This window comes from Lactuca saligna, chromosome 9, assembly GCF_052625555.1.
Source record: "Lactuca saligna cultivar CGN05327 chromosome 9, ASM5262555v1, whole genome shotgun sequence".
In the NCBI taxonomy this organism is placed as follows: Eukaryota; Viridiplantae; Streptophyta; class Magnoliopsida; order Asterales; family Asteraceae; genus Lactuca; species Lactuca saligna.
The window spans coordinates 120,628,695-120,654,741 of record NC_136425.1 but is presented as its reverse complement, the minus strand read 5'-3'; the positions used below and the strand labels follow the sequence as shown (position 1 = coordinate 120,654,741).

Below are 26,047 nucleotides of genomic sequence, written 5' to 3'. Positions count from 1 at the left end.
AGGGTGGCGGAGCCTTATACCTCATGGATCGGATCTAGACACCGAAACACGGTGGCTTCAGAGACTTGTTCATGACCGAAGCTCACAACACTCGTTATTCCGTCCACCCGGGTTCAGATAAGATGTATCTGGATCTTAAAAAGCTATACTGGTGGCCTAACATGAAAGCAGGTATTGCTACCTTCGTGAGTAAATGCCTTACTTGCGCAAAGGTCAAGGTCGAATACCAGAAACCCTCCGGTCTTCTACAACAACCGGAGATACCAGAATGGAAGTGGGAGCGAATCACTATGGACTTCATAACCAAGTTACCCAAGACGACGGGTGGACTTGATTCCATATGGGTCATTGTCGATAGACTGACCAAGTCTGCACACTTCCTACCGATCAAAGAAACAGACAAGATGGAGAAACTTACCAGAACTTACATTAGGGAGATTGTAAGACTGCACGGTGTTCCTTTATCTATCATCTCAGACCGAGATAGTAGATTCACTTCGAGGTTCTGGCAGTCATTACAAAGTTCCCTAGGAACTAGGCTGGACATGAGTACAGCCTACCATCCACAGACCGACGGGCAAAGTGAGAGAACTATCCAAACCTTAGAAGATATGTTGCGCGCCTGTGTGATAGACTTTGGAAAAGCTTGGGATACTCACTTACCACTTGTTGAATTTTCCTACAACAATAGTTATCACACGAGCATCAAGGCAGCTCCATTTGAGGCCCTCTATGGCCGAAAGTGCAGATCCCCTCTGTGCTGGGCTGAAGTGGGTGATACCGAGTTAGCTAAGGGACGAGTTCCCGAAAGCACTCTCACAGGTCCGGAGATCATTCGGGAAACGACAAAGAAGATCGTTCAAATTCGTGAACGACTAAAAGCCTCTAGAGACCGACAGAAAAGCTACGCCGACAAGCGTAGGAAACCATTGGAGTTCCAGGTGGGCGATCGAGTCCTACTGAAAGTCTCACCCTGGAAGGGCTTGATACGCTTCGGAAAGCGTGGAAAGCTCAATCTAAGATACATAGGGCCTTTCGAGATTCTTGCGAGAATCGGCCCTGTAGCATACAAACTCAATCTACCGCAAGAACTCAGTAACGTACATCCTACCTTCCACGTCTCGAACTTGAAAAAGTGTCTATCCGACGAGACTCTTGTTATTCCACTCGACGAGATCGAGATCAACGAGAGCCTCAATTTCGTGGACGAACCAGTACAGATCATGGACCGAGAGGTCAAGCAAACAAAACAGAGCCGTATCCCGATAGTGAAGGTACGCTAGAACGCAAAGCGTGGACCGGAATTCACTTGGGAACGTGAGGATAAGATGAAACTGAAATACCCTCACCTTTTTGCTTAGTTATTTGTAATTTCCTATTTGCTTACATTCTAATTTCGGGACGAAATTCCTTCTAATGGGGGGATGATGTGACAACCCGAAATTTCCATTCTGTACAAACTATATCACTTCAATAGAAGTTGTAGCAGTCACAGTTAATTTTCAGACTTTTCGCGTGAGTTTGAGAAATTCAGGGTTTACACTTCAGGAAATATCAGGAGAGTGTGTGCACCTAGGGTTTGGTGCAACACTGTTATTCCAACACTCTAATTTATTAGGGATCATTTCAGGAATAAAAATATTTTCTGCCAAAATATTTCAGGACTATAAATAGTTTTCTGAACTAAATTAATTCATTATTCACATTTCTGACTAGAGAAAAGCCATTTTCTCTCTGACGGATCTTCGGGTTTTTATACCAAAACGTGAGTCACTCTTTCTAGTAGTGTTATAATACATATTAGATCCTCATAACATGATTTAGATGGCTAAATCATGAGATCTAGGAGTTTACTCCCCAAGGTGTTCTTGGGCGGTAAACTCCCGAAACAAGGCCAAAAACCGACATTGATGCTTGAATAAGGCCTTAGGACATTAGGTAAACACATTAGGGACATGAAATCACACACAAAACCACTCAAGATTGGGAGTTTACGGCCAGAACTCTCTTAGGCCGTAAACTCCATTTCAAGGGCCTAAATGGTGGTTTTTGGACTAAAGGACTTTAAGGATTGCATCTAGGTTAATTCCCCAAGTAGCTTAAAGTCTTAAACACTTCAAATGACACAAAAGAAAGTGAGTTTATGGCCTAGAACTCTCCTAGGCCGTAAACTCCATGTAAATGGTCACAAATGGTGTTTTCATGACACCTAAGGTCCTAGCCCTTCACAAGAAATTGTACCCACTAAATGGAAGGACCAAACCACACCAAAATCACATGAACAAGTGATTTTACGGCCAAGGCATAGTTCTTGGGCCGTAAACTCCTATAAAGGTCACTAAGTGGTGCCTAATGCCTTCATATGCTAGGATTAAAAGTCTAGAACACATCCCACTAGTACAAGAGGCTTGAAATCAACCAAGGAATCACCCCAAGGGAGTTTACGGCCGTAAACTCCAAAGGGAAATGTCCTTTAGGCTGTGAACTCCTATTTGGAGTACTTCTAGGCCTTAAACCCTTCCAAGAACATAGTCACAAGGTTAGAATAATTCTAGAAAGCATATTGGACTTCAAAACACACCAAACACACATGTTTGGGAGTTTACGGCCGTAAACTCAATAGTTTACAACCGTAAACTCCATGTGTGATGGTTTAGAGAGAGTACACTCTCATATGGGGTCCTTAGGAAACCCTAAACTCAAGTACCCTGTCCCACAATAGCTTAGATGAAGTTCTTACGGCTTAAAACACTTACATAAAGTGTTATCTATATCTAAGATGTCTTAAACATTATCAATTAGTCTTTGGTGTCTAATTGAGAGCATATATGTGTGATTATATGTTCATTAGGATCGTAGTGTGTGCACAAGTCCTCGCTTGACACCTAGCCATCCGATACCGCTCAGTTCATTCTAATCACCAAATACAGGTGAGTTCATACCCCGTAATCAATGTTTTAAAAGATTTTAAATGCTTTAATGGGGGGGAATACAAGTAGAAACAAACATGTTATTAAATCAGTTTCATGTATTTTATAACTATGTTTTCACTCAGTAGATTTCACATATTTCAAAAGAAGTCACGACTAAGGGTTTTCTATCTTAAAATACTTAGACAACAGAAGTATTAGCTTTGAATTGTATAATGACTTTAAGTCACTTTATATTGTTGTTCAAAGCTCCTAGATACCTTGCATAAACCTACTTGAACAACAATATACTTTCTAGTTAACTATCATAGGGATAGTCAGAGAATATCAAACAAGAGTCAGTTCATTCATGAGTCTATACTAATGCCTTACATGATACATGATTACACGTACTTAGAGTTCTATGATACATGAATATGTTTACATATACTTACCTGTTACATGAACACACTTACATGAATTCTAGACAGGGACACTTCTTAATAAGTACATTATTTGTACTTACTTACCTTGGATACTTGAACTAGATCTAAGAGGATGATTTATTAGTATTTACTGTATAAATTGTCTTTCCTATTCCCGTTCGAGGGGATGTTTTCAGCGGGACTTACCATTCTGAATCTCATTGATTAGCGCCAGTGAGAGATGGCGTCTACGGATTTCTAAGGTAGTCACTTGATTTGTGGTCAGTGACGGGACTAACTATCCTTCCGCCCGCTGTTGCAACAGTGGACGAGATGTGAATCTTCGGAGGATCATTAAGTTGACGATCTACGTCAAGAGATCGATGCAGGGACTAACCCTCCTTCCATCCTGCTGCTGCTACAGGGGATGAGGGGACACTCTTCGGATGTTCCTCAGGGTCTAACTTTCGTTTCATGCGATGTAGTGTTGGTCTTAGTACCCAGTGACAATACTTACCATATCATATTTTTCCTGATTACTTTATTTTGTGATATCTTTCACATAAACGATGAGTTAGACTAAGCACTTTTAGTACTAGTCTACACAAAGGAAAAATACTTCATACATACAAAACATTCGAGTCTTGGTAGAAGACTGCATTTCACACATACAAAACATTCGAGTCTTGGTAGAAGACTACACTTCATTTATATAAAACATTTGGGTCTTGGTAGAAGACTACACTTCATACTTATAGAAAATAAGGGTTTTTCTAGGGATTTCATACTTACCTCAACATTTTCACGTAAAGGTTTTTCATGGCATTCATAGCAGGTTTTCACAAACAAAGTAATGACACTTATATACTTATGAACTCACCAGCTTTAAAGCTGATACTCTCTTTCAAAATAACTTGTATTCTCAGGTCGCCAGTAGACAGGTACGGAGGACAGGTTGTGAGAAGACGCAGCAGACAAGTCTCGTCTTTTATTTTGATTGTACATTTTTGGTGTCTTATCACAATGAAAGAACACACATGTATAAAACTTTACTTATAATGCAATGGATGATGTTGTTGCTTGTTTATTATATTACACTGTTGTGATACTGTACATGACGTCCTCCACCCCTGAACGTTTAGCAAATAAACCCGGAACCCTCGCATCCTATTTATAGGAGGCTGGAGCCTCGGAGTACGCGGGGCGTACGCGTCCGAATTCGTCACTGCATGCGTCATCCGAAGCCACTTGCTGCGAATGTCGACACCTTCGGAGTACGCGGGGCGTACTTCGGATCAGATTGCTGACTCCCCTTCGGATAATGCCGGATTTAAAGATTTAATTTAAATACAAAATATTTAATAAACTTCGGAAATTCATATCTTCTTCATACGAACTCCGTTTTCGACGTTCTTTATATCCACGCGAAGGTGAGACTACGCTCTACAACGTTTGTTTAGACTTCGTCGGCTAATTTTGAATTTATTTTTATTATTTATTTTTAATAGGCCGGGATAGAAAATTTCGTTATAAATTCATAACTTCTTCGTTTGACGTCCGTTCTCGCCTAACTTTTTATCGCTTTGATACTAGCAACGAGATCTTCAATTCTCGTTTAGATCACTAAGGCTAAATATCGCTCTAACGTAAATTTCACTTTTTACGTTATTCAGCGTTGCCGGTTCTGTCGTGAAACTTCGACAGGTCATAACTTTCTCGTTATAACTCGGATTTCGGCATTCTTTATATCTTCGGAAACCTTGTTTCAACTACTACAACATTATCGAAAGATATCAAGTTTATTATACACTTAAATTTTGATGCTTATTTTTATTCTTAATTAATCAAACCATATAATTAAGCAATTAAGCACAAAACACATAATACTCAAATAATACATTGCTATTATTTCAAAACGGGTTACAAAGGTTAACCTAGACTATTACATTGCTAAAAACAGCAAGCCCAGAAACACAGGCATTACAATTCTCCCCACCTTAGAATGATTCCGTCCCCGGTATCACACCTCAACAAACAAATGCGGATAGCGACCCATCATGTCACTCTCCGTCTTCCAGGTGAGATTCGGCCCATTCGTGTGCTTCCATCGGACAAGCACTAACTCGACCATCTTGCGTCGCAACTTCTTAGTCTTTTGGTCAACAATTGCCTCTGGTTCTATAATCAACCTTTTGTTCTCATCGATTCTCAACTCCGAAAGTGGAATCATGTCGGGAACTTCCCCCGTGAACTTCCGTAAATAACACACATGAAAAGTGTTATGAATTTCATTCAGTTCTTCTAGTAGTTCGAGCTTGTAAGCTTGGTTCCCAATCCTCTGAAGAACTTTAAACAGTCCGATAAACCTTGGACTCAACTTTCCCCTTTTACCAAATCTTATAAGTCCCTTCCACAGTGAGACTTTAAGCAAAACCGAATCCCCAACTTCAAAAGTCATCGGCCTTTGCTTTTTTTCAGCATAGCTCTTTTGACGATCTTGAGCTGCTAACATTCTTTCCCTAATTATTTTCAACTTTTCAGCAGTTTGATGAACCATCTCCGGTCCCATAAACTGCTTTTCCCCAGCCACAAGCCAACAAGATGGCGTACGACACTTTTGTCCATACAAAGCTTGGTAAGGTGCCATCTTAATTCTCGAGTGAAAACTATTATTGTAGGAAAATTCTACCAATGGTAAATGTTCATCCCAATTACCTAGGAATTCCAAGGTACATGCTCTCAGCATATCTTCAAGTGTTTGTATCGTTCTTTCACTCTGACCATCAGTCTGCAGATGGTAAGTTGTACTTAAACATAACTTGGTACCCATTTCCTCTTGTAGACTTTTCCAAAACCTTGAGGTGAAACGACTATCACGATCCGACACAATGGTTTGTGGAACACCGTGAAGTCTCATAATTTCCTTCACATAAGAATTCGCAAGCTTTTCCATAGACCATTTCTCCCTGGCTGCTATGAAATGCGCACTCTTAGTGAATCGATCGACGACCACCCAAATCATGTCGTGACCATTCTTCGTTCTGGGTAGTTTAGTGACAAAATCCATACCAATGTCTTCCCACTTACTCATAGGCACAAGTAAAGGTTCTAAACTCCCATACGGTTTTTGATGTTGTGTCTTGACTCTCGCACAAGTCACACACTCAGCCACATACTTTGCAACGTCAAGCTTCATCGTCGGCCACCAATAGTAGGGTTTCAGGTCCCTATACATTTTAGTGCTACCGAGATGAATCGAGTACATGGTCTGGTGAGCTTCTTCCATCAGAAGATCTCTGACTCCTCCTATCTTAGGTATCCAAATCCGATCTTCGAACACCTTCAGTCCATGACTGTTTACACCGAACACCAACGTTTTACCCAAACGTCCCTCCTTTCGGTCATTCTTTTCAGAAGCTTCCCCTTGAGCTTTCTTTATACTTTCCACAATGGTTGAGACAACTTCAATTCTCAATGCTCTTGGCCTTTTTCTCTCAACATTGACTTTTCGACTGAGAGCATCAGCAACAACATTTGCCTTACCGGGATGGTAAAGTATCTCACAGTCGTAGTCCTTGAGTAACTCTAGCCAGCGTCGTTGCCTCATATTCAATTCCTTCTGATTGAATAGATATTGGAGACTCTTATGATCAGTGAAAAGTTTGCACTTCGTGCCATAGAGGTAATGCCTCCATATTTTTAGAGTGAAAACTACCGCTGCCAACTCCAAATCATGAGTCGGGTAGTTCTTTTCATGCTCTTTTAGTTGTCGAGACGCACCTTTCATCTTTGGGTCAAAACACAACCCAATCCAACCCTAGACGCATCGCTATAAACAGCGAAGTCTTCGACTCCATCGGGTAGAGAAAGTATCAGTGCCTCGCATAGCTTCTTCTTTAGTTTCTCGAATGCTTCTTTATGCTTATCACTCCAAGCATAAGTAGCTCCTTTGTGGGTCAAAGCTGTCAATGGAGTAGAAATCGAATAAAATCCTTGGATAAACCTTCGGTAATATCCGGCTAATCCTAAAAAGCTTCGGATCTCCGTGGGACTTTTCGGTTGTTCCCACTTCATCACAGCTTCAATCTTCGCTAGATCAACCATTATCCCTTCTTGGTTGACCACGTGACCCAAGAATTGGACTTCACGAATCCAAAAATCACATTTGGAGAACTTAGCATACAGCTTCTCCTTCTTCAAGACTTCTAACACTTCTCGCAAGTGTCTGCCATGCTCCTCCTGGCTTTTTGAGTAAATCAGAATGTCATCTATGAACACTACCATAGACTTATCAAGGAACGGATTACAAACCCTATTCATTAAATCCATGAATGTTGCCGGAGCATTGGTTAGTCCAAACGACATAACCAAGAACTCGTAGTGTCCATATCTAGTTCTGAATGCAGTCTTCTCTATATCCTGCTCTCTTACTTTCAGCTGATGATATCCTGGCCTAAGATCGATCTTCGAGAAATAACTCGAACCTTGTAGTTGATCAAATAGGTCATCAATCATCAGCAACGGATATCTATTCTTTATTGTTGCCTTATTCAGCTCTCGGTAATCAATGCACATTCTCATGCTTCCATCTTTCTTCTTCACGAATAACACCGGAGCTCCCCAGGGTGATGAACTAGGTCTAATGAAACCTTTGTCCAATAACTCCTGAAGTTGCATCATCAGCTCCTTCATCTCCGTCAGTGCTATTCAATAAGGTGCTTTTGCAATTGGCGTTGTTCCTGGTAACAAGTCAATACGGAATTCCACTTGTCGATCAGGCAGTAATCCAGGAAGATCTTCGAGAAATACTTCCGGATAATCACACACCACTGGAATACTCTGCATCACCTTCTTTTCCTTCTTAGCATCAATCACGAATGCTAAATATGATGTACATCCCTTGGTCAAACACTTTCTGGCTTTCATTAGGGAAATGATTCCAGAATTCACTCGGTGTTTGTCCCCAAACACCATAAACGATTCCTTTCCAGGCGGGTTTACTTTAACAATCTTCTTCTTGCATAAAATTTCGGCATCATTGGCGCTGAGCCAATCCATTCCCAACACGATGTCGAAACCATTAAGTTCGATAGGCAATAATTCCTCGTGAAACTTATTCCCATTAAGGTCAATTAAGATGTTTTTCATATGATGGCTAACAGGTACAAAATTGCCACTAGAAACTTCGACTAATAAAGCATTATCTAGTCTATCAACAGGCAAGGCTAGTTTTCTACCAAATTCATGCGATATAAAGGAGTAGTTGGCTCCAGAATCAAATAAAATTTGGGCAGGCAATTTGTTTACGAGAAAGGTACCTGAAGCGACATCAGCTTCATCTTTAGCGGCTTCCAGTGTCATCTGGAATGCTCTCGCCTTTGGCTTTCGCGGAATGTTGGGTCTAGCTGCCTCCTTCTTCTTCGGGCAGTCCCTCGACATGTGTCCCTCCTCACCACAACCATAACAAACTTTCTTAGTGAGGGTACATTCATTGGCATAGTGACCTGGCTTTCCACACTTGTAGCATGTGGCCACTACCTCACATTTTCCATGATGCTTCTTCTTACATTTGTCACACCATTTCGCTTCGCCTCCACTTCCCCTCGAACCAGACTTCGAGAACTTGTTTTTCTTATTGGACCCTGAAGTTCCATCGAACTTCCTCTTCTCACCAACTTCTATCCTTTCAAGACCTTTTTCCTTCTGCTGAGCCTCCACATTCTTCGCTGCACGAACAGCCGTTTTCAGAGTAGTTGCCATCTTGACTGTCGGACCAAAGTCGGTAGGCAGTCCATTAGCAAACCTCTCAATCTTGGAGAGTTCCGTTGGCACTAGGTACGGAAATAATTTCATTTTCTCAGTGAATGCCATAGCATAGTCGTCTACGCTCATCCTCCCCTTCTTCAAGTTTTGGAACTCATTGTTCAGATCAATTAGATCTATCTCTGAACAATATTGCACCCTTAATTGTTCCAAGAACTCTTCCCATGACATTTTCAGGGCTTTCCCTTGTGGCATAGTATCTGCCAACAACTTCCACCAACTTAACACTCCAATATTCAGTTGTCTGACTGCAAAGACAATCTTCTGTTTGTTGCTACAGTCGCAACTTTCAAATGCCATCTCCATTTCGTAGATCCAATCCATTATTTCAACAGGCTTTGGGCTCCCAGAAAGACTTGGCGGTTTGGCGCCCAATAAATTCTTGTACATTCGCCCATCGTTGTTGTTTCTCCTTTCTGGATTGTTCCTTCTACTTCTTGAGTCCCAACTTGACTCATAATGCGACTATTGCTCCCTTCCTCCGATTGCTCGGGAATCAATTCAGGTTCCTCAATAGGTATGATAGGTTCGTCCCTATTATTATGCAACAGTTGTCGCATCTCCTCCCTTTGTTCGGCTAACATAGCCCAAATCATGGCTTGTACTCCAGCCATGGTGTCTGTTCTGGTGCTGCTGCTACAACAGGTATTTGCTCAATCACTGGCGGTTGATTCCTGTTTTTCATCTGCGTTTCCAACGCCACTCCTTGTTCTCACCATTTTTTATCTACAAACCGAATAAGGTGAAATTTAGATCTTCGTTCATGATAGATTTCAAATCATCCTTATCACTCCGAAACGATTACATGCTAGTTCTAATATCGTATACATACGCTTAGGATCGTAAACACATAAACCTTCAAATCTGGTTGGCAACAAACCGTAGGTCTGAACAAATAATATCATATATGGCAACATATAACATTTAGCACATAAAAGCATTTTAGGCAACGTTCCTAAAATAAATGAGTGTTTGTGTCTAAAATCCAACAGACACACATCTCAAATTCCACTTAGCATTCTAAGTTTAAGTTTAGAAATCCTACAAATTCCTAGTTCGCTTAAACTAATGCTCTGATACCAACTGTGACATCCCCAAAATCACGGCCAGAAAAGACCGATTTTCATTTATGCTTTTAAAATAAATTCAGAGTAAATCCTTTTGATTTGAAAGAGTTGCGGAATTTGTTCCCAAAAACAAAACATGATAAAACAATGTTTACCAAAGCATTTCATAAAAGAAATGTATTTTTCATTATATAATCAAAACTCAGGGTGTCATGTTCCGATACAGACCACTAAGCATAAACGATAACATTACAAGTCATTCAACAAATATATACATATACAGACTTGTAAACAAAACAACTTGATGGTTCATCCATCTTACGCCCTTGCGCCACTTCCTGTAATACAAATAAAACTGAGTGGGTCAAGCTTGGGAGCCTGGTGAGCATATAGGGTTTTCAACCCACAATAAATAATTTATATTTAATTTCATCAACCAATCACTATCCCGATTACCCATTCCCGTTATCCTCACTTTACGTCCCTAAAACAACATCTATCTCAAGGGACCTAATCTAGGAATTTCATCGGGACGGATATTACTGCTAAGGGGTTTCCTCAACAATAGATATCCTAAAGGCAACCATGAGGGGGATAGAGTACACCGGTGAACACATCGTTCACAACACCTACAGGTTATGAACCTGCTAGCGTTCCACGAGACTGTCTAGAAGGAGTCTGTGGTCGTTATCCATACTCCGCTGAATAACTAGGTCAACAACAACAACATCGAGGCCTCTCATCTGTTTATTACACACCAACTATCTACCCATGTTCTACCCAACATATTAGTAGATAAAAATATATATTTTTATACATAGTTTAAAACCTGTATAGCATTTTCATCCAGTACATATTTCACATAACAGATGAGGCATACCCACATAACACGTATTTCATAGAAAACAAATCAGATCTATGAGATTGAAGAGGGTGAATATACATTCACGTACATAACAACAAAACTATACACATAACACGTATTTCGTATAAAATACTTCATAATTATGTGTTAGAAGAAAGTAACTACACACTCACTTGATCAGAAGATGATCGGACGGCACTACGACTTGTAGAAGTAGTAATCCTCAGCAGATCTGGAAGATCTCTACAAAAATCGAACTTCTCACAGGCAGAGCTTCGGCTCGGAAACCGCACTTCTCGGGATCTTCAGGATCTCGGGAATTGCTTCGGGACTCGGGAATATTACCGGGGCTTCAGGGTCGCTTCGGCACAAAAACGAGAGGAAATTAGCAAATCAACCCGGAACCCTCGCATCCTATTTATAGGAGGCTGGAGCCTCGGAGTACGCAGGGCGTACAGGCGTACGCGGGGCGTACGCGTCCGAATTCGTCACTGCATGCGTCATCCGAAGCCACTTGCTGCGAATGTCGACACCTTCGGAGTACGCGGGGCGTACTTCGGATCAGATTGCTGACTCCCCTTCGGATAATGCCGGATTTAAAGATTTAATTTAAATACCAAATATTTAATAAACTTCGTAAATTCATATCTTCTTCATACGAACTCCATTTTCGACGTTCTTTATATCCACTTGAAGGTGAGACTACGTTCTACAACTTTTGTTTAGACTTCGTCGGCTAATTTTGAATTTATTTTTATTATTTATTTTAATAGGCCGAAACAGAAAATTTCGTTATAAATTCATTACTTCTTCGTTTGACGTCCGTTCTCGCCTAACTTTTTATCGCTTTGATACTAACAACGAGATCTTCGATTCTCGTTTAGATCACTAAGGCTAAATATCGCTCTAACGTAAATTTCACTTTTTACGTTATTCAGCGTTGCCAGTTCTGTCGCGAAACTTCGACAGGTCATAACATTATCGTTATAACTCGGATTTCGGCATTCTTTATATCTTCGGAAACCTTGTTTCAACTACTACAACATTATCTAAAGATATCAAGTTTATTATACACTTAAATTTTGACACTTATTTTTATTCTTAATTAATCAAACCACATAATTAAGCAATTAAGCACAAAACACAAAATACTCAAATAATACACTTCTATTATTTCAAAACGGGTTACAAAGGTTAACCTAGACTATTACATTGCTAAAAATGGCAAGCCCAGAAACACAGGCGTTACAAAGATATAGGTTGAAATCATGGGATTATTATCCCATACTAGATATAAGTTAAAGACCATGGGACTACCATCCCGAATTAGATATATACACTGAAATCATGGGAATAACATCTCGCACTGGATACAAGATCAATAGACTGAAAACCATGGGACTACCATCCTGTACTAGATATTGAAACTGTAGATAGAAAGTAGATATGGAATCGAAACAAAGTCTAAACCAAACCCAAAGAGATACTATGTATAAACTTATATTAATACGTATTGTGAGTCAGGTAACCTTGCTGATACGACAACGAGAACTCCTTGACGCTTGTCAGACGTCGGATGATATCCAGAATTTGTCACCCCAGGCGTGCCCGCCTAACTATAGCTAGCAGTTAAGGTGTGGGATTGTCAGTCCCGAATAGATCTATTCACAAATTCCTCGCTCTCCCTCCAGAAGACTCTTGTTACACATCTGGGGAGGATTTACTAATCATCCAAAAAGGGTAGTGACGAACTCACAAGCTAGTACTAAACTATTCACAGGGTTCTCATATGATATCAAACATACAAAAGATTATGAAACATAATATAGTGAATATAGATACATACAATGAAACTATCTGGCAATACATTCAAAATGAAACGGAGATAAACGGAACCGGACATAGTTTATCTAATAACTTTGTATACATATCAGTACGTGATGAAACAAGAACTAAAGAACCCCAAATTATTCCCATAATAATTTGATTGGTTTGGTTATTTCATTAACTGAAATTCATATAGTTGTAGTTGATAAGTCATCCCTTATGCTCAGCATAATACATAAGGGGTAAAGGTATTTATAAGTTTGCCAGATATTATTTGAAATATATCAATGTTATATTTTGAAAACATTTGTAATTTGCTTGTATCCCCCCCCCCCCCCCGAAAACATTGAAAAACCAGTTAAAAAAGGTAGGGGTATGAACTCACCGAACGAGAAATGTGACGATTTCGGATGCTAAACGTTGGTTCGAAGCTTGCAAACATACGAGATTCCTGTGTATAATGAAAATATACACATTTGTATCTAATTAGGACTTAGATTACTTAATTGTTAGGGACAAACACTTTTAGTCGCGGAAACACCCCATTGCAAGTGTTTGGAAGGACCCGGGTGGCATTTAAGGACTTGTATGACTGGGAAATGGAGTTTACTCTTCAAGAGTAAACTCATACAAGAGTTTTTGGCCCATAACACCCACTCCCCATGAGTTTACGGCCGTAAACTCATGGTGGGGTGGTTTATGATGCAAAATGGCTTCAAACACTCGGGGATAATTGCTAGACTTGGGTTTTTGGCTTTGGGATGGATTATAACACACATAGGGACCATTTATTGGAGTTTACGGCTGTAAACATGGAGTTTATGGCCGTAAACTCCCCCATACATAGAATCCTTAATGTTTTGGTCCTTAAACAATCACATGTGATTCTAATGATTTTTCCTAGCCTTGTATGGATTTTTGAGGGACTTTGGACAAGGTTTTTGGAGTTTACGGCCCATGAACCCCCCCTCATGGCCATGAACTCCCTTGATGTGTGATTTATTATGTTTTAAGGTCCAATACTTGTTTGTAAACACTTCTAGAATTTATCCCAAGGCTTTAGGTGTGTTAAAGTGGCATTTTAACACTTTTAGAGGAGTTTACTCTCCATGATATGGGGTTTACAGCCCAAGCTTGTTCTTGGGCAGTAAACTCAAGTTTACTCCTCCAAATTGATGTTCAAGGTGTTCCAAGGCCAAAACCATAATTCTACAAGTCGTATCTAATCCTCATTGGTGTTTTGGAAGAGTTTAAGGGCATAAAAACCCCATTTATATGTGTTTACGACCCAAGCATGTTCTAGGGCCATAAACACATGAACAAGGCTCTAAATCATGGTTTAAGGCATTCTAGGTCCATTCCCTAAAGTCATCTAGCCATATCTAAGGTCCAATTGTGGTTTGAAAGGGTTTTGTTGCTCCAAAAACCCCATTTATATGAGTTTACAGCCTAGGACTGTTCTAGGGCCATAAACTCATGATAATGGTCCTAATACATGGTTTAAACTCGAATTTGAAGGCTAGAGAGGTTGCATAACAAGTTAGGGAAGGTACCTCAAAGATTTTGAGCCTTAAATTGATGATTTTGACCCTTAAACTTGGATTTAGGAGAGAGAGTAGAGAGAGGAAGCAAAGGCTTCAAATGAATGTTTAAACACGTTTAAATAGGTCTCAAAACATGGACATGGTGGAATTCTACCCGATACCGGCATTAAACGGGGCTTTAGGTCGCGCCCGATTAAGTTTCCGTAACCCGGCGGGGACGTTTCTAACTTTTTTGGAAATAAACATTTTGGGCTAATTTCATGAGTTCCTAAGGGGTTTGGACACTCATTGGATTATAATAAACATTTAAATTTAAATAATTTAACCCAGAACGAAAACGGAACGATTGATAAACGGCGAATTTTTACGGGTAGAACGGGTTTTCGACGATGGAAAACTTTGAGTTGTTACATTATCCCCCTGTTAGAGGGAATTTCGTCCCGAAATTCAAAGATTAAGATATAAATCATGAATTGGAATGAGATATGGATAGATTTGTTGCCTCGGATTTTCACACTCTCAAGTGGAATCGGGTCTCCGCTGGGCGCTCTAGCGAACCCTCACTATCGGGACGTGTCTTTGTTTCGTACATTAACTCTCTCAATCCATGATCTCACTCAGTTTTCCCATGGAGATTCCGACCCTTGATGACTTCGGTCTCCACAAAGGAATCACTAGGGTTTCGTCGGGTAGGTACTTCTAAGGATTCGAGACGTGAAGTACTGGGTGGATATTACTAAGTTCTGAGGATAGCTGAAATTTGTAAGTTACGAAACCGATTCTACAACGATCACGAAGGGTCTAATGTATCACGGGGGAAGTATCTTACACTTTTCAAAGCATATCATGCTTTTCTGGGATAAAGCCTTCAACAGAACATACGCTCCAACAGGAAAGCACATCTTCATGGAGCCGAGTAGCTAAGGGTCTGATGGCTTTTAGAAGAAATTTATGGGTAGGTCTGCGATAATAGTCGATGGGACCCAAGAATCAACGGGTTTCTATAGGTATCTCTGATGCCGGCTAATTCCCTATCGCCTTAGCTGTTGGAAAGTTCATGGGTATGACTGCTTTGCTTAGCTACATGATCGAGGAAAATGATTTGACTGAAGGATACAACTACTAACTCGTAGTGATTATATCAATCCTTGGTCACCGTCTTGGAAACGTCATCCTCACTGAGGTTTGGTCACGAGGTAGTTCCAGAGATTAGGTTGGTGCGAGACTAGACTAGATGTTCGGAAGGAATTCTCGGGAATCCTTCGAGAAAGAAATTTAGGGAAAAGAGCTGCAGACTTCTCGTTTCCCGATGATCACAGGAACGAGGGATGCGTGGCAATCTTATCGGGAAAACTTTTTGAGCTTTAAAGCATGAAATGATACGAAGGTTTGATGCCGAAGATCACGAGAGTCGGGTCGGGGAAAAGATCTAGACAGGCGACCCCTTCAAAACCAAGAATAACAACATGAATGAGACTCGTCATTTCATGTCAAACATGGCATCAAAGCATCTCGTGAAAAGTTTCCCATTTAATAGAATGGGACAGAATAATCCTCCGGACTAAGAATACAATCTATAGGTACGAAGTTAGTGTTCTCTATCTCACTGGTTAGCTGTCTCGACGGTACACATTTTCGATTACCAACAAAAGATTAATTTTAGACAGTTGTTCGAATAGATAGATAACAGGTTACCATTCTGGTACTAGAATCGAAAAGAGTTGCAGGTATAAGAGTTGTCAAAGAGGAGTATACCTGCGGCGACAGTAGGATCAGCAGTTGTCTCCTCTCGTCCTATTGCTAGGACTCTTCCGGTGTTGCCGGTTGTTGCTGATTTAGGGAAATTTCTTTTGAAGTGGCCTACTTCGCCACAACTGTAGCAGGCTGGACTGATTCCCGCTCCGGATGATTGGTTTGTTGATCTGGCTGGTTTTCTGCAGGTTCGAGCAAGATGGCCCTTCTTTCCACAGTTGTCACAAATCCTTTCGCGACATGGACCAGGGATACAGTGATGGTAGCTGCACTTACCGCACCAAGGAAGGGTACTAGTGTATCCACTGGTAGGAGTTTGGACCGTGGACCCGACAGCTGAAACAACAACAGGGGCAGTAGCAGCATGAACTGCTATTGTTTGTTGTTTCTTAGAGTAACCTTGCGTACTCTGGGCCTTCCGCTTATTCCAGAATTTCTTTTTACTTCCACCTCCACTTGTGACTTGCTCAGGAGTGGTGGCCTCCTCATCAGAGTTGTCTTCGTGATCGATCAGGTTTTGTGCAAGACAATTAGCGTTTTCGTAGGTGTCTGGCTTCGTAGCTAAGACATTCCCTTTTGTTGGCTGGGTCAACCCCCAGATGAACCTCTCAATCTTTTTACTCTCCGGGGTAACCATTCCCGGACAGAGTAATGCCAGGTCATCCAATCTTGAAGTATAAGTGGCTATGTCAGAACCCTTCATCTTAAGGTTCCAGAGTTTGTGTTCTAGCTTCTGAATTTCGCCCCGAGGGTAATACTCTGCAAGCAGAAGCTCCTTCATAGCTTCCCAACCCATAGCATTTGCTACAGGTAGAGTTAAGGATCTGACTCGGCCGTTCCACCAAGTCAGGGCTTTGTCAAGGAAGGTACAGGCCGCGAACTTTACTTTGTCAGACTCCGAACAGGCACCTATTTCGAAGATTGATTCGATTTTCTCGAACCATCGAGTTAGGGAAATGACACCTCCAGTGTCATCGAAGGATGTGGGTTTCACGTTCATGAAGTCTTTATAGGAACCCCCTTTTGGTGTCCCTGGCTGTCTTCTGGGTTTTAGGGCTGGGGACCACCTCCTGAGCCACCGGTGTTCATTTGCGACATGGCTACTACCATTGCGGCAGTCAGAACTGTCTGAAGCGATGCAAGATCAAATTGAGGAGGAGGTGGTGGCGGAGGAGGATTGTCGTTGTTCTTCGAGCTGGGTCTCTTTCTTGGAGGCATCGTGATCTAAAAAGATCAGGAAAGAGAGGATCATAAGTCCTCTAAATTGAATCAAGAGATATGGAACAGGGGATATCTCATCAAGACAGATATAGCATTATATCAAGCGATAAAGCAGGAAAGAGTTATCAAGGCAGAACATTTTATCGCTAGAGGAATGATCAAGTAACAACGTGTACACGAGGATTTTCTACAAAGGATTGACTCGAGAAATACTCCCATAGTATTTCTTGTCTCGTTGCAACGACGACTCATTGTTTGGGTATTGGGTAAGTTTTAGGCATGCCGCACACCACAGTCACTCCCAAGCACATGTTGGCCGTGTCTCGAATGAATATAGTTGGCCAGGCTATATTGATCCTAGACACGACTACATAACTACCCAGGTTTAACCGTAGTACACAACACCCAATTACTTATGTTTTGTTCTACTTGTGGTTACGGATCACGACGGTTCGGTATACTTGTATACTTTTGAAAATACTTGTAGTTTGAAGATACTTTTAATTCAGAGCACTTAGGCCCTTTAGTGTTTATAGTTTTATACCATGTAAGGTTTGGTATACTTCATTCACTATAAACAAGGGCTCTGATACCAATCTGTCACACCCCGAAAACCGAAGGTGGAAACATTTCCGGGTTGGACTCCACGTTAAGTCTCAAATCCAATGCACATAGTAAGTAAAGTAAACAACCATTACATTACATATAGAATTTACATTTGTTTCAAAAGTAAAGTTGTACAAGCGATATACATATGCATCATATTAACAAAAGTAAAGACGAGATCTTCAGGATGCTCCGTCTTCTCCAAAAGGATTGTTGGGTACCTGTCTATCGCTGACCTGAGAATACAAGCGGTTTGAAAATCAGCATAAAGCTGGTGAGTTCATAAGATGTTTGTTTTCTGAAAATGTACCAGTTTCCTTTAGTTTTCCAAAGAGGTTTGTTATCCAAGAAAATCCCATATTTTCTTATGTAAAGTTAGCTTAGTTATCACTTGTTACCAATTCGTTAATGTGTAGTATTTTACCCCAGGAAAATCCCGTATTTTCCTAAATGTAAGACCGGTTCTATATTACGGAGTATAGTTTAATACATAAAACTATATATTGAGAATCATGGGATTACTATCCCGAACTAGATATGAATTAGTTGAAATATGCGATCTATAGATGGAAAGTAGTTTGAAAACCATTGGACTCACATCCCGTACTAAGTACAAGACAGTTTGATATACATGAAAACATGGATTGAAAACCATGGGACTACCGTCCCGTACTAGATACAATATAGTTTGATATTCATGGAAACATGGATTGAAAACCATAGGACTACCGTCCCGTACTAGGTACAGTATAGTTTGATATTCAAAGAAATATAGATTGAAAACCATGGGACTACCATCCCAAATTAGATATAGGTTCAAAACCAAGAGATTATCATCTCGTATTAGATATAGTTTCAAAACCATGGGACTACCATCCCGTACAAGATATAGGTTGAAATCATGGGATTATTATCCCATACTAGATATAAGTTAAAGACCATGGGACTACCATCCTGAATTAGATATATACACTGAAATCATGGGAATAACATCCCGCACTGGATACAAGATCAATAGACTGAAAACCATGGGACTACCATCCCGTACTAGATATGGAAACTATAGATAGAAAGTAGATATGGAATCGAAACAAAGTCTAAACCAAACCCAAAGACATACCATGAATAAACTTATATTAATACGTTTTGTGAGTCGGGTAACCATGTTGATACGACAACGAGAACTCCTTGACGCTTGTCAGACGTCGGACGATATCTAGAATTTGTCACCCCAGGCGTGCCCGCCTAACTGTAGCTAGCAGTTAAGGTGTGGGATTGTCAGTCCCGAATAGATCTATTCATAAATTCCTCGCTCTCCCTCCAGGAGACTCTGGTTACACTTCCGGGGAGGATTTACTGATCATCCAAAAAGGGTAGTGACGAACTCACAAGCTAGTACTAAACTATTCACAGGGTTCTCATATGATATCAAACATACAAAAGATTATGAAACATAATACAGTGAATATAGATACATACAATGAAACTATCTGGCAATACATTCAAAATGAAACGGAGATAAACGGAACCGGACATAGTTTATCTAATAACTTTGTATACATATCAGTACGTGATGAAACAAGAACTAAAGAACCCCAAATTATTCCCATAATAATTTGATTAGTTTGGTTATTTCATTAACTAAAATTCATATAGTTGTAGTTGATAAGCCATCCCTTATGCTCAGCATAATACATAAGGGGTAAAGGTATTTATAAGTTTTCCATATATTATTTGAAATACATCAATGTTATATTTTGAAAACATTTGTAATTTGCTTGTATCCCCCCCCCCCCCTGAAAACATTGAAAAACCAGTTAAAAAGGGTAGGGGTATGAACTCACCGGACGAGAAATGTGACGATTTCGGATGCTAAACGTTGGTTCGGGGCTTGCAAACGTATGAGATTCCTATGTATAATGAAAATATACACATTTGTATCTAATTAGGACTTAGATTACTTAATTGTTTGGGACAAACACTTTTAGTCGCGGAAACACCCCATTGCAAGTGTTTGGAAGGACCCGGGTGGCATTTAAGGACTTGTATGACTGGGAAATGGAGTTCATACAAGATTTTTCGGCCCATAACACCCACTCCCCATGAGTTTATAGCCGTAAACTCATGGTGGGGTGGTTTATGATGCAAAATGGCTTCAAACACTCGGGGATAATTGCTAGACTTGGGTTTTTGGCTTTAGGATGGATTATAACACACATAGGGACCATTTATTGGAGTTTACGGCTGTAAACATGGAGTTTACGGCCGTAAACTCCCCCATACATAGAATCCTTAATGTTTTGGTCCTTAAACAATCACATGTGATTCTAATGATTTTTCCTAGCCTTGTATGGATTTTTGAGGGACTTTGGACAAGGTTTTTGGAGTTTACGGCCCATGAACCCCCCTCATGGCCGTGAACTCCCTTGATGTGTGATTTATTATGTTTTAAGGTCCAATACTTGTTTGTAAACACTTCTAGAATTTATCCCAAGGCTTTAGGTGTGTTAAAGTGGCATTTTAACACTTTTAGAGGAGTTTACTCTCCATGATATGGGGTTTACGGCCCAAGCTTGTTCTTGGGCAGTAAACTCAAGTTTACTCCTCCAAATTGATGTTCAATGTGTTCCAAGGCCAAAACCATAATTCTACAAGTCGTATCTAATCCTCATTGGTGTTTTGGAAGAGTTTAAGGGCATAAAAACCCCATTTATATGTGTTTACGACCCAAGCATGCTCTAGGGCCGTAAACACATGAAAAAGGCTCTAAATCATGGTTTAAGGCATTCTAGGTCCATTCCCTAAAGTCATCTAGCCATATCTAAGGTCCAATTGTGGTTTGGAAGGGTTTTGTTGCTCCAAAAACCCCATTTATATGAGTTTTCGGCCTAGGACTGTTCTAGGGCTGTAAACTCATGATAATGGTCCTAATCCATGGTTTAAACTCGAATTTGAAGGCTAGAGAGGTTGCATAACAAGTTAGGGAAGGTACTTCAAAGATTTGGAGCTTTAAATTGATGATTTGGACCCTTAAACTTGGATTTAGGAGAGAGGTTAGAGAGAGAGAGAGAGTAGAGAGAGGAAGAAAAAGCTTCAAATGAATGTTTAAACACGTTTAAATAGGTCCCAAAACTTGGACACGATGGAATTCTACCCGATACCGGCATCAAACGGGGCTTTAGGTCGCGCCCGATTAAGTTTCCGTAACCCGGTGGGGACGTTTCTAACTTTTTGGAAATAAACATTTTGGGCTAATTTCATGAGTTCCTAAGGTGTTTGGACACTCATTGGATTATAATAAACATTTAAATTTAAATAATTTAACCCAAAACGAAAACGGAACAATTGATAAACGGCGAATTTTTACGGGTAGAACGGGTTTTCGACGATGGAAAACTTCGGGTTGTTATATATATATATATATATATATATATATATATATATATATATATATATATATATATATATATACATATATATACATATATATATATATATATATATATATATATATATCATATTTGTGTTTACTGAGATCGGACCGGAGGGTCTAACCCGAGATGTGGGACCGCAGGGTTTCCACCGAGACAGGACAGGAGGGTCCAAACCGAGTTGTGAAACCAGAGGGTCTTACTGAATTATAGCCTCGAGTGGCTAATGAGTTGTGTGTGGTATTTTGGAGAATGCACTAAACTTCTTGCTTACCGTGTTATGTGTTATGTGTTTCAGATACTTTCGAGGATCACAGGAAGGCACCGGCTTGATTGTACACACACCTGATATGGAGTTATATTTTTGGTTGGCAAAGTCACATTATACCCTTAGAAAGAAAGAAAATAACTTTGGTGACCATTTAAACCAAAACCCGAAAATTCAACGAGCTAAATTGTCATTAACTCCAAAAAAAACACTATATTAATTTGTCTATTACAAAACATTCTGTATCAAAAATAAGAAACAAACAAAAAATACAACTAATATAAAAATTTTATTGAAAAATCTTAAAAAAATAATTCAAACAATTTTAGAAAAAAAAAAAGTTTTAATTTGTAAAAAAATTAATATAGATATTCTTTTCAGTAAAATTGATCTATAACATAATTTTTTTTTTTTTTATGATATTTACACATAATACACAATAAATAGATGTTTAATTATTCAATATCATCAAATAAACGATTCGGTTTAAGATATTCTATATTTGGATAAAAAATAATAAAATATCATTATATATAAAAATCAATTAAGTTAGACTCGTTCAAAAAAATATAAAATGAAAAAGAAATAAAACATCCTTAATTAGATGTAATATAATTTAATCCTAATTTATTGCCTATAATATATCCGGGAGAAATGTTTAGTTGTATGTCGACTTTTGTCCGTGTTTTATTTAGAGAAGATGATGGACATAAGTTTTGATGTTTATGGTCTTCAAACTTCTAACCGACAAACATTTTACAAGAACGTACATACATAAATATCTTTCCACCTATAGACATAAGTTCTTAAAAATAGTTTTTTTTTTTTTAAGTAGACATCACCTTACATATAAGTGAGAAATATCAAAGATTTGACTAAACTATTCAAAGGTAAAAATATTAAAAACAAATAAAATAAAAAACTTTTTTGCATGGATTATGTGTTTGGTTTTATATTGCTCCAACTTTTGTAAACGCACAGGATAATGACATAAAAGCTCTTTAGTTGGGTAGAAATATATAGATTTATTGTTTTTTGATTTTAGGTTCACTAATATTAGATACTTAGAACTTTTTTTTTTTCGATTTTATCCTTTTTGCATATTTACACGGTAAAACCAAACACTTACTTAAAGACTTTAATGAATCAAAAACCAAATTTAAGGGTTTTAATGAACCATAAAAAAAGAAAAATCTAAATTTTTTGATCAAATATAAAGGCTTTAATGAACTAGAAATACACAAAAAGATAAAATCCAAAAACAAAAAACATGATAAAATCCAAAAACAAAAAACAAAAAAAAAAAGTTGCAAATATCGTATTAGCAAACCTAAAATAAAAAAAAATAATAAAATAAAATAAAAATAAAAATAAAAATAAAAATAAAAAAAAACTAAAACCACACATTTCTACCAAGCTTACGAGTTTGTATGTCATCTTGCGTATATGCTACAAGAGGGGCAAAACAATTGGGAAGAAATTAACATATTTGAAAGATAAAAGCCAATGTAGAAATTATGGCAAAACATGAGGGACCGTTGTGTACTTATAAAAGATCGATGCTAGAGTAAAACAATGGGAAAGATGGGGGGCCATTTAGAAAACAATTTAAACAAGTGAGAAAATTGTGGCAAAACAGAGAGTCACGCCCCAACCCCAAGGTTCCAAGTGCTTTAAATAAATAAAACTCGGTAATAAAATGATGAATCCGCTGGCACTCCATTATCACGTCATCCCGATTCTAACAGAAATAACTGTCGTCAGCCATGAACACTGAAAGTCTAGTCCACTACGTTTCTGCAATCGTCACCGTCTTACTCGCTTCGACGCTTGTTCTTATAACCACCAGCGACGTGACGCCGCCTCCATCTTCGCCGCCGCCTGGAGGCTGTGCCGACTCCGTCATCTCCTTCTCGCCTTGCCTTCCCTTCATATCCGCCCCGCCAAATGATCTCTCCGACGAACCTTCATCCCAATGTTGCGACATCTTCAACGGAGCCTTTGCTTCCGGCAAAGCCGAATGTCTCTGTTATCTTGTTCGTCAGAACACGCTCCTCGGTTTCCCTCTTAACGCCTCCAAGCTGCTTTCCTTATCAGATCTATGTCTACTCAACAACGATACCCAAGCTTCCCACGCGAATAATTCTAGTACATCTCTCCAGTCGATCTGTTCAGGTATATCGGACTCTGTTTTTGTTCTTTCATCTTCATCGTTTTATTTGTGCGCTTTTTCTTTTCTGGAAGTTTCGACGAGTCACAGTGAAATAGCAAAATCAATTTCTATCATTATTTACGAAGTATAAACTGTAGCCAATTGAGAAATTACGAACCTAGGGTTTTTGAAAGTTATCGACTGGGGCAAGGGCGGGATTTTTCATCTGAAATTTTGAGTTAAGAACAAATTCATATCCATGTATCAGTGTTGTAGTTTGATGACTGAAAGAAACAAAAGAAAATGATCATGATATCCTTTGAATCAACTATTTGAAACGTTACGTGAAATTTAGATACTGATTCCGTGTTTTCAAGATCAAATACAACAAAATAGTTTTTTTCATGTCTTGATCCTCTTCTTGCAATTTGGGTGTTCATTTTGTTTCAATTTCGTGTTTGTGAATTTCAGTTCCATAATTTTGTGTTCTCTTGATTCAGGTTCAACAACTCTACCTCCTTTGATCAGCATAACAAGAAAACCCCGTTCAGGTTTCTATTGACAAATTTATCTCCCAAATCTTCTTCCCATTCTTTCATGAATCTTGTTGTCATCAATTTCAATTTTGTTAACATAAAGCACGACATTATTACAGGTTCTACTGCCCGTCGCTCACCCCCTTCATCACCCACTGTCCGGTCTCCTCCTCCACCACCACCACCACCAACTTCCGCCTCCAAACAACCGATCCCCAAGCCACCAAAGTCAGAGCAGAGCAACAATGGCAACCATCTGGCACCTGCTGTTGCTCTCATGCCCATTTACTTGGGGTTTTTTGTTTAAGTGTGTATGAAGATCTTGAACCATTTTACAGCAGATATGGCACACTAGATGAGAGCTAGTATTTTCTGTTTTTGTATCAATTTTGGTACAATTTGTGAATTAGACCACAGGATGTAAAGATGATTTGATGTATATGCTAAAGACGATGAGGATATGATATCTCAATGGGTTCAATAAGACTGTTTTTGTTACATTAAGATTGGATTGGATTAGATTGGATTGAATTAAACTGAGCTGGACTGAATTGAACTGAAATAGATGAGACGGTATTAATAACCTTGGTTATTCACAACTTTTGTTTACCATGAAATATTTTGTTCTACTTTTTTGATATGACAAAAAATTATAGTATTTGTCGTATTCATATCATTTTGTGTCCGGTGTACATCAAATACAAATAATGTACAAAGTCAATCATATAATGTGTATAATTTCATTTCATGCATAAAATATGCTATAGAAGATGCAATTACTTATGTATGAAGAGAGCCTTTTTATTAATCTGCGTACCTTCCAAGTTCCAATAAAATCAACATCGTGTCAATGGGTAAAAGTTTTGTCCAATATAGGCAATTCCTAATTGATGAAGCAAGGAGATTATGACTTAAACCATTAGCAAATGGATATTGATGTGGCTAATAATACGATTAATGTATATAGATAGATTTGGCGGTACAATGAATAGATTATTTAACCTTCCTATCCTAGATAGTTTATTGTCATGGAGATGGGTCAAATCTGTGAAATTATTGATGTATCAGAATTTTAGGTAACTATGTGACTCCTATATAATTAGATTTTTATAATACTAATAGCAAAAAATATCAAAGTTTAAATAATAAAAAATAACCCACATTTGTATTCACTTGTATTCGGGTGGGGCGGGTCAAATTCTTTGGTGCGGCTATTGTTATCCCTGGATCACCTATGGGCATCCCGGATTAGAACACATGAAAATTTTGGAACTTATGTGCATTTTATATTTGATTTTAACCCTAGTTTTTTTTTCTTAGGACTCTTATGAATTTTTTAATTAGGGATGAGCATCGAAACTTGGTATCTGCTACCGGAACGGTTGGTTCCGAAATTGGAATCGCCTTAAGCGGTTACGATTCTGATTCTCATATTTTTTGAACCGCTATCTGTTGGATACCTACCGGAACCGCTTTATATATATATATATATATATATATATATATATATATATATATATATATATATATATATATATATTTTGGCAGGTTTATATGCATTAATGGTGGGTCCTTGAGCCACATTTCTTTTTATTTTTTATAATAAGTTATATATAATCAA

At 38.9% G+C, this 26,047-nt stretch overlaps 1 protein-coding gene across 1 annotated transcript; it reads left to right on the top strand.

Annotated features, from left to right (window-relative positions):
- Positions 1–23,461: 23,461 nt before the first annotated feature.
- Positions 23,462–24,997, top strand: LOC145017841 (Bifunctional inhibitor/lipid-transfer protein/seed storage 2S albumin superfamily protein). Its single transcript, XM_078975799.1, has 3 exons — positions 23,462–23,913; positions 24,391–24,441; positions 24,546–24,997. Exons 1-3 carry the CDS (start codon positions 23,505–23,507, stop codon positions 24,731–24,733), a joined length of 648 nt encoding a protein of 215 aa, XP_078831925.1. The 5' UTR covers positions 23,462–23,504; the 3' UTR covers positions 24,734–24,997.
- The last annotated feature ends 1,050 nt before the right edge of the window (positions 24,998–26,047 follow it).

What these genes read in the sequence shown, in the direction of transcription:
- LOC145017841 (XM_078975799.1), top strand. Translation starts at nt 23,505, where the DNA reads ATGAACACTGAAAGTCTAGTCCACTACGTTTCTGCAATCGTCACCGTC. An exon ending in TCTCCAGTCGATCTGTTCAG is followed by an intron (nt 23,914 to 24,390) that starts GTATATCGGACT and finishes CTCTTGATTCAG; the next exon opens with GTTCAACAACTCTACCTCCT. An exon ending in AACAAGAAAACCCCGTTCAG is followed by an intron (nt 24,442 to 24,545) that starts GTTTCTATTGAC and finishes ACATTATTACAG; the next exon opens with GTTCTACTGCCCGTCGCTCA.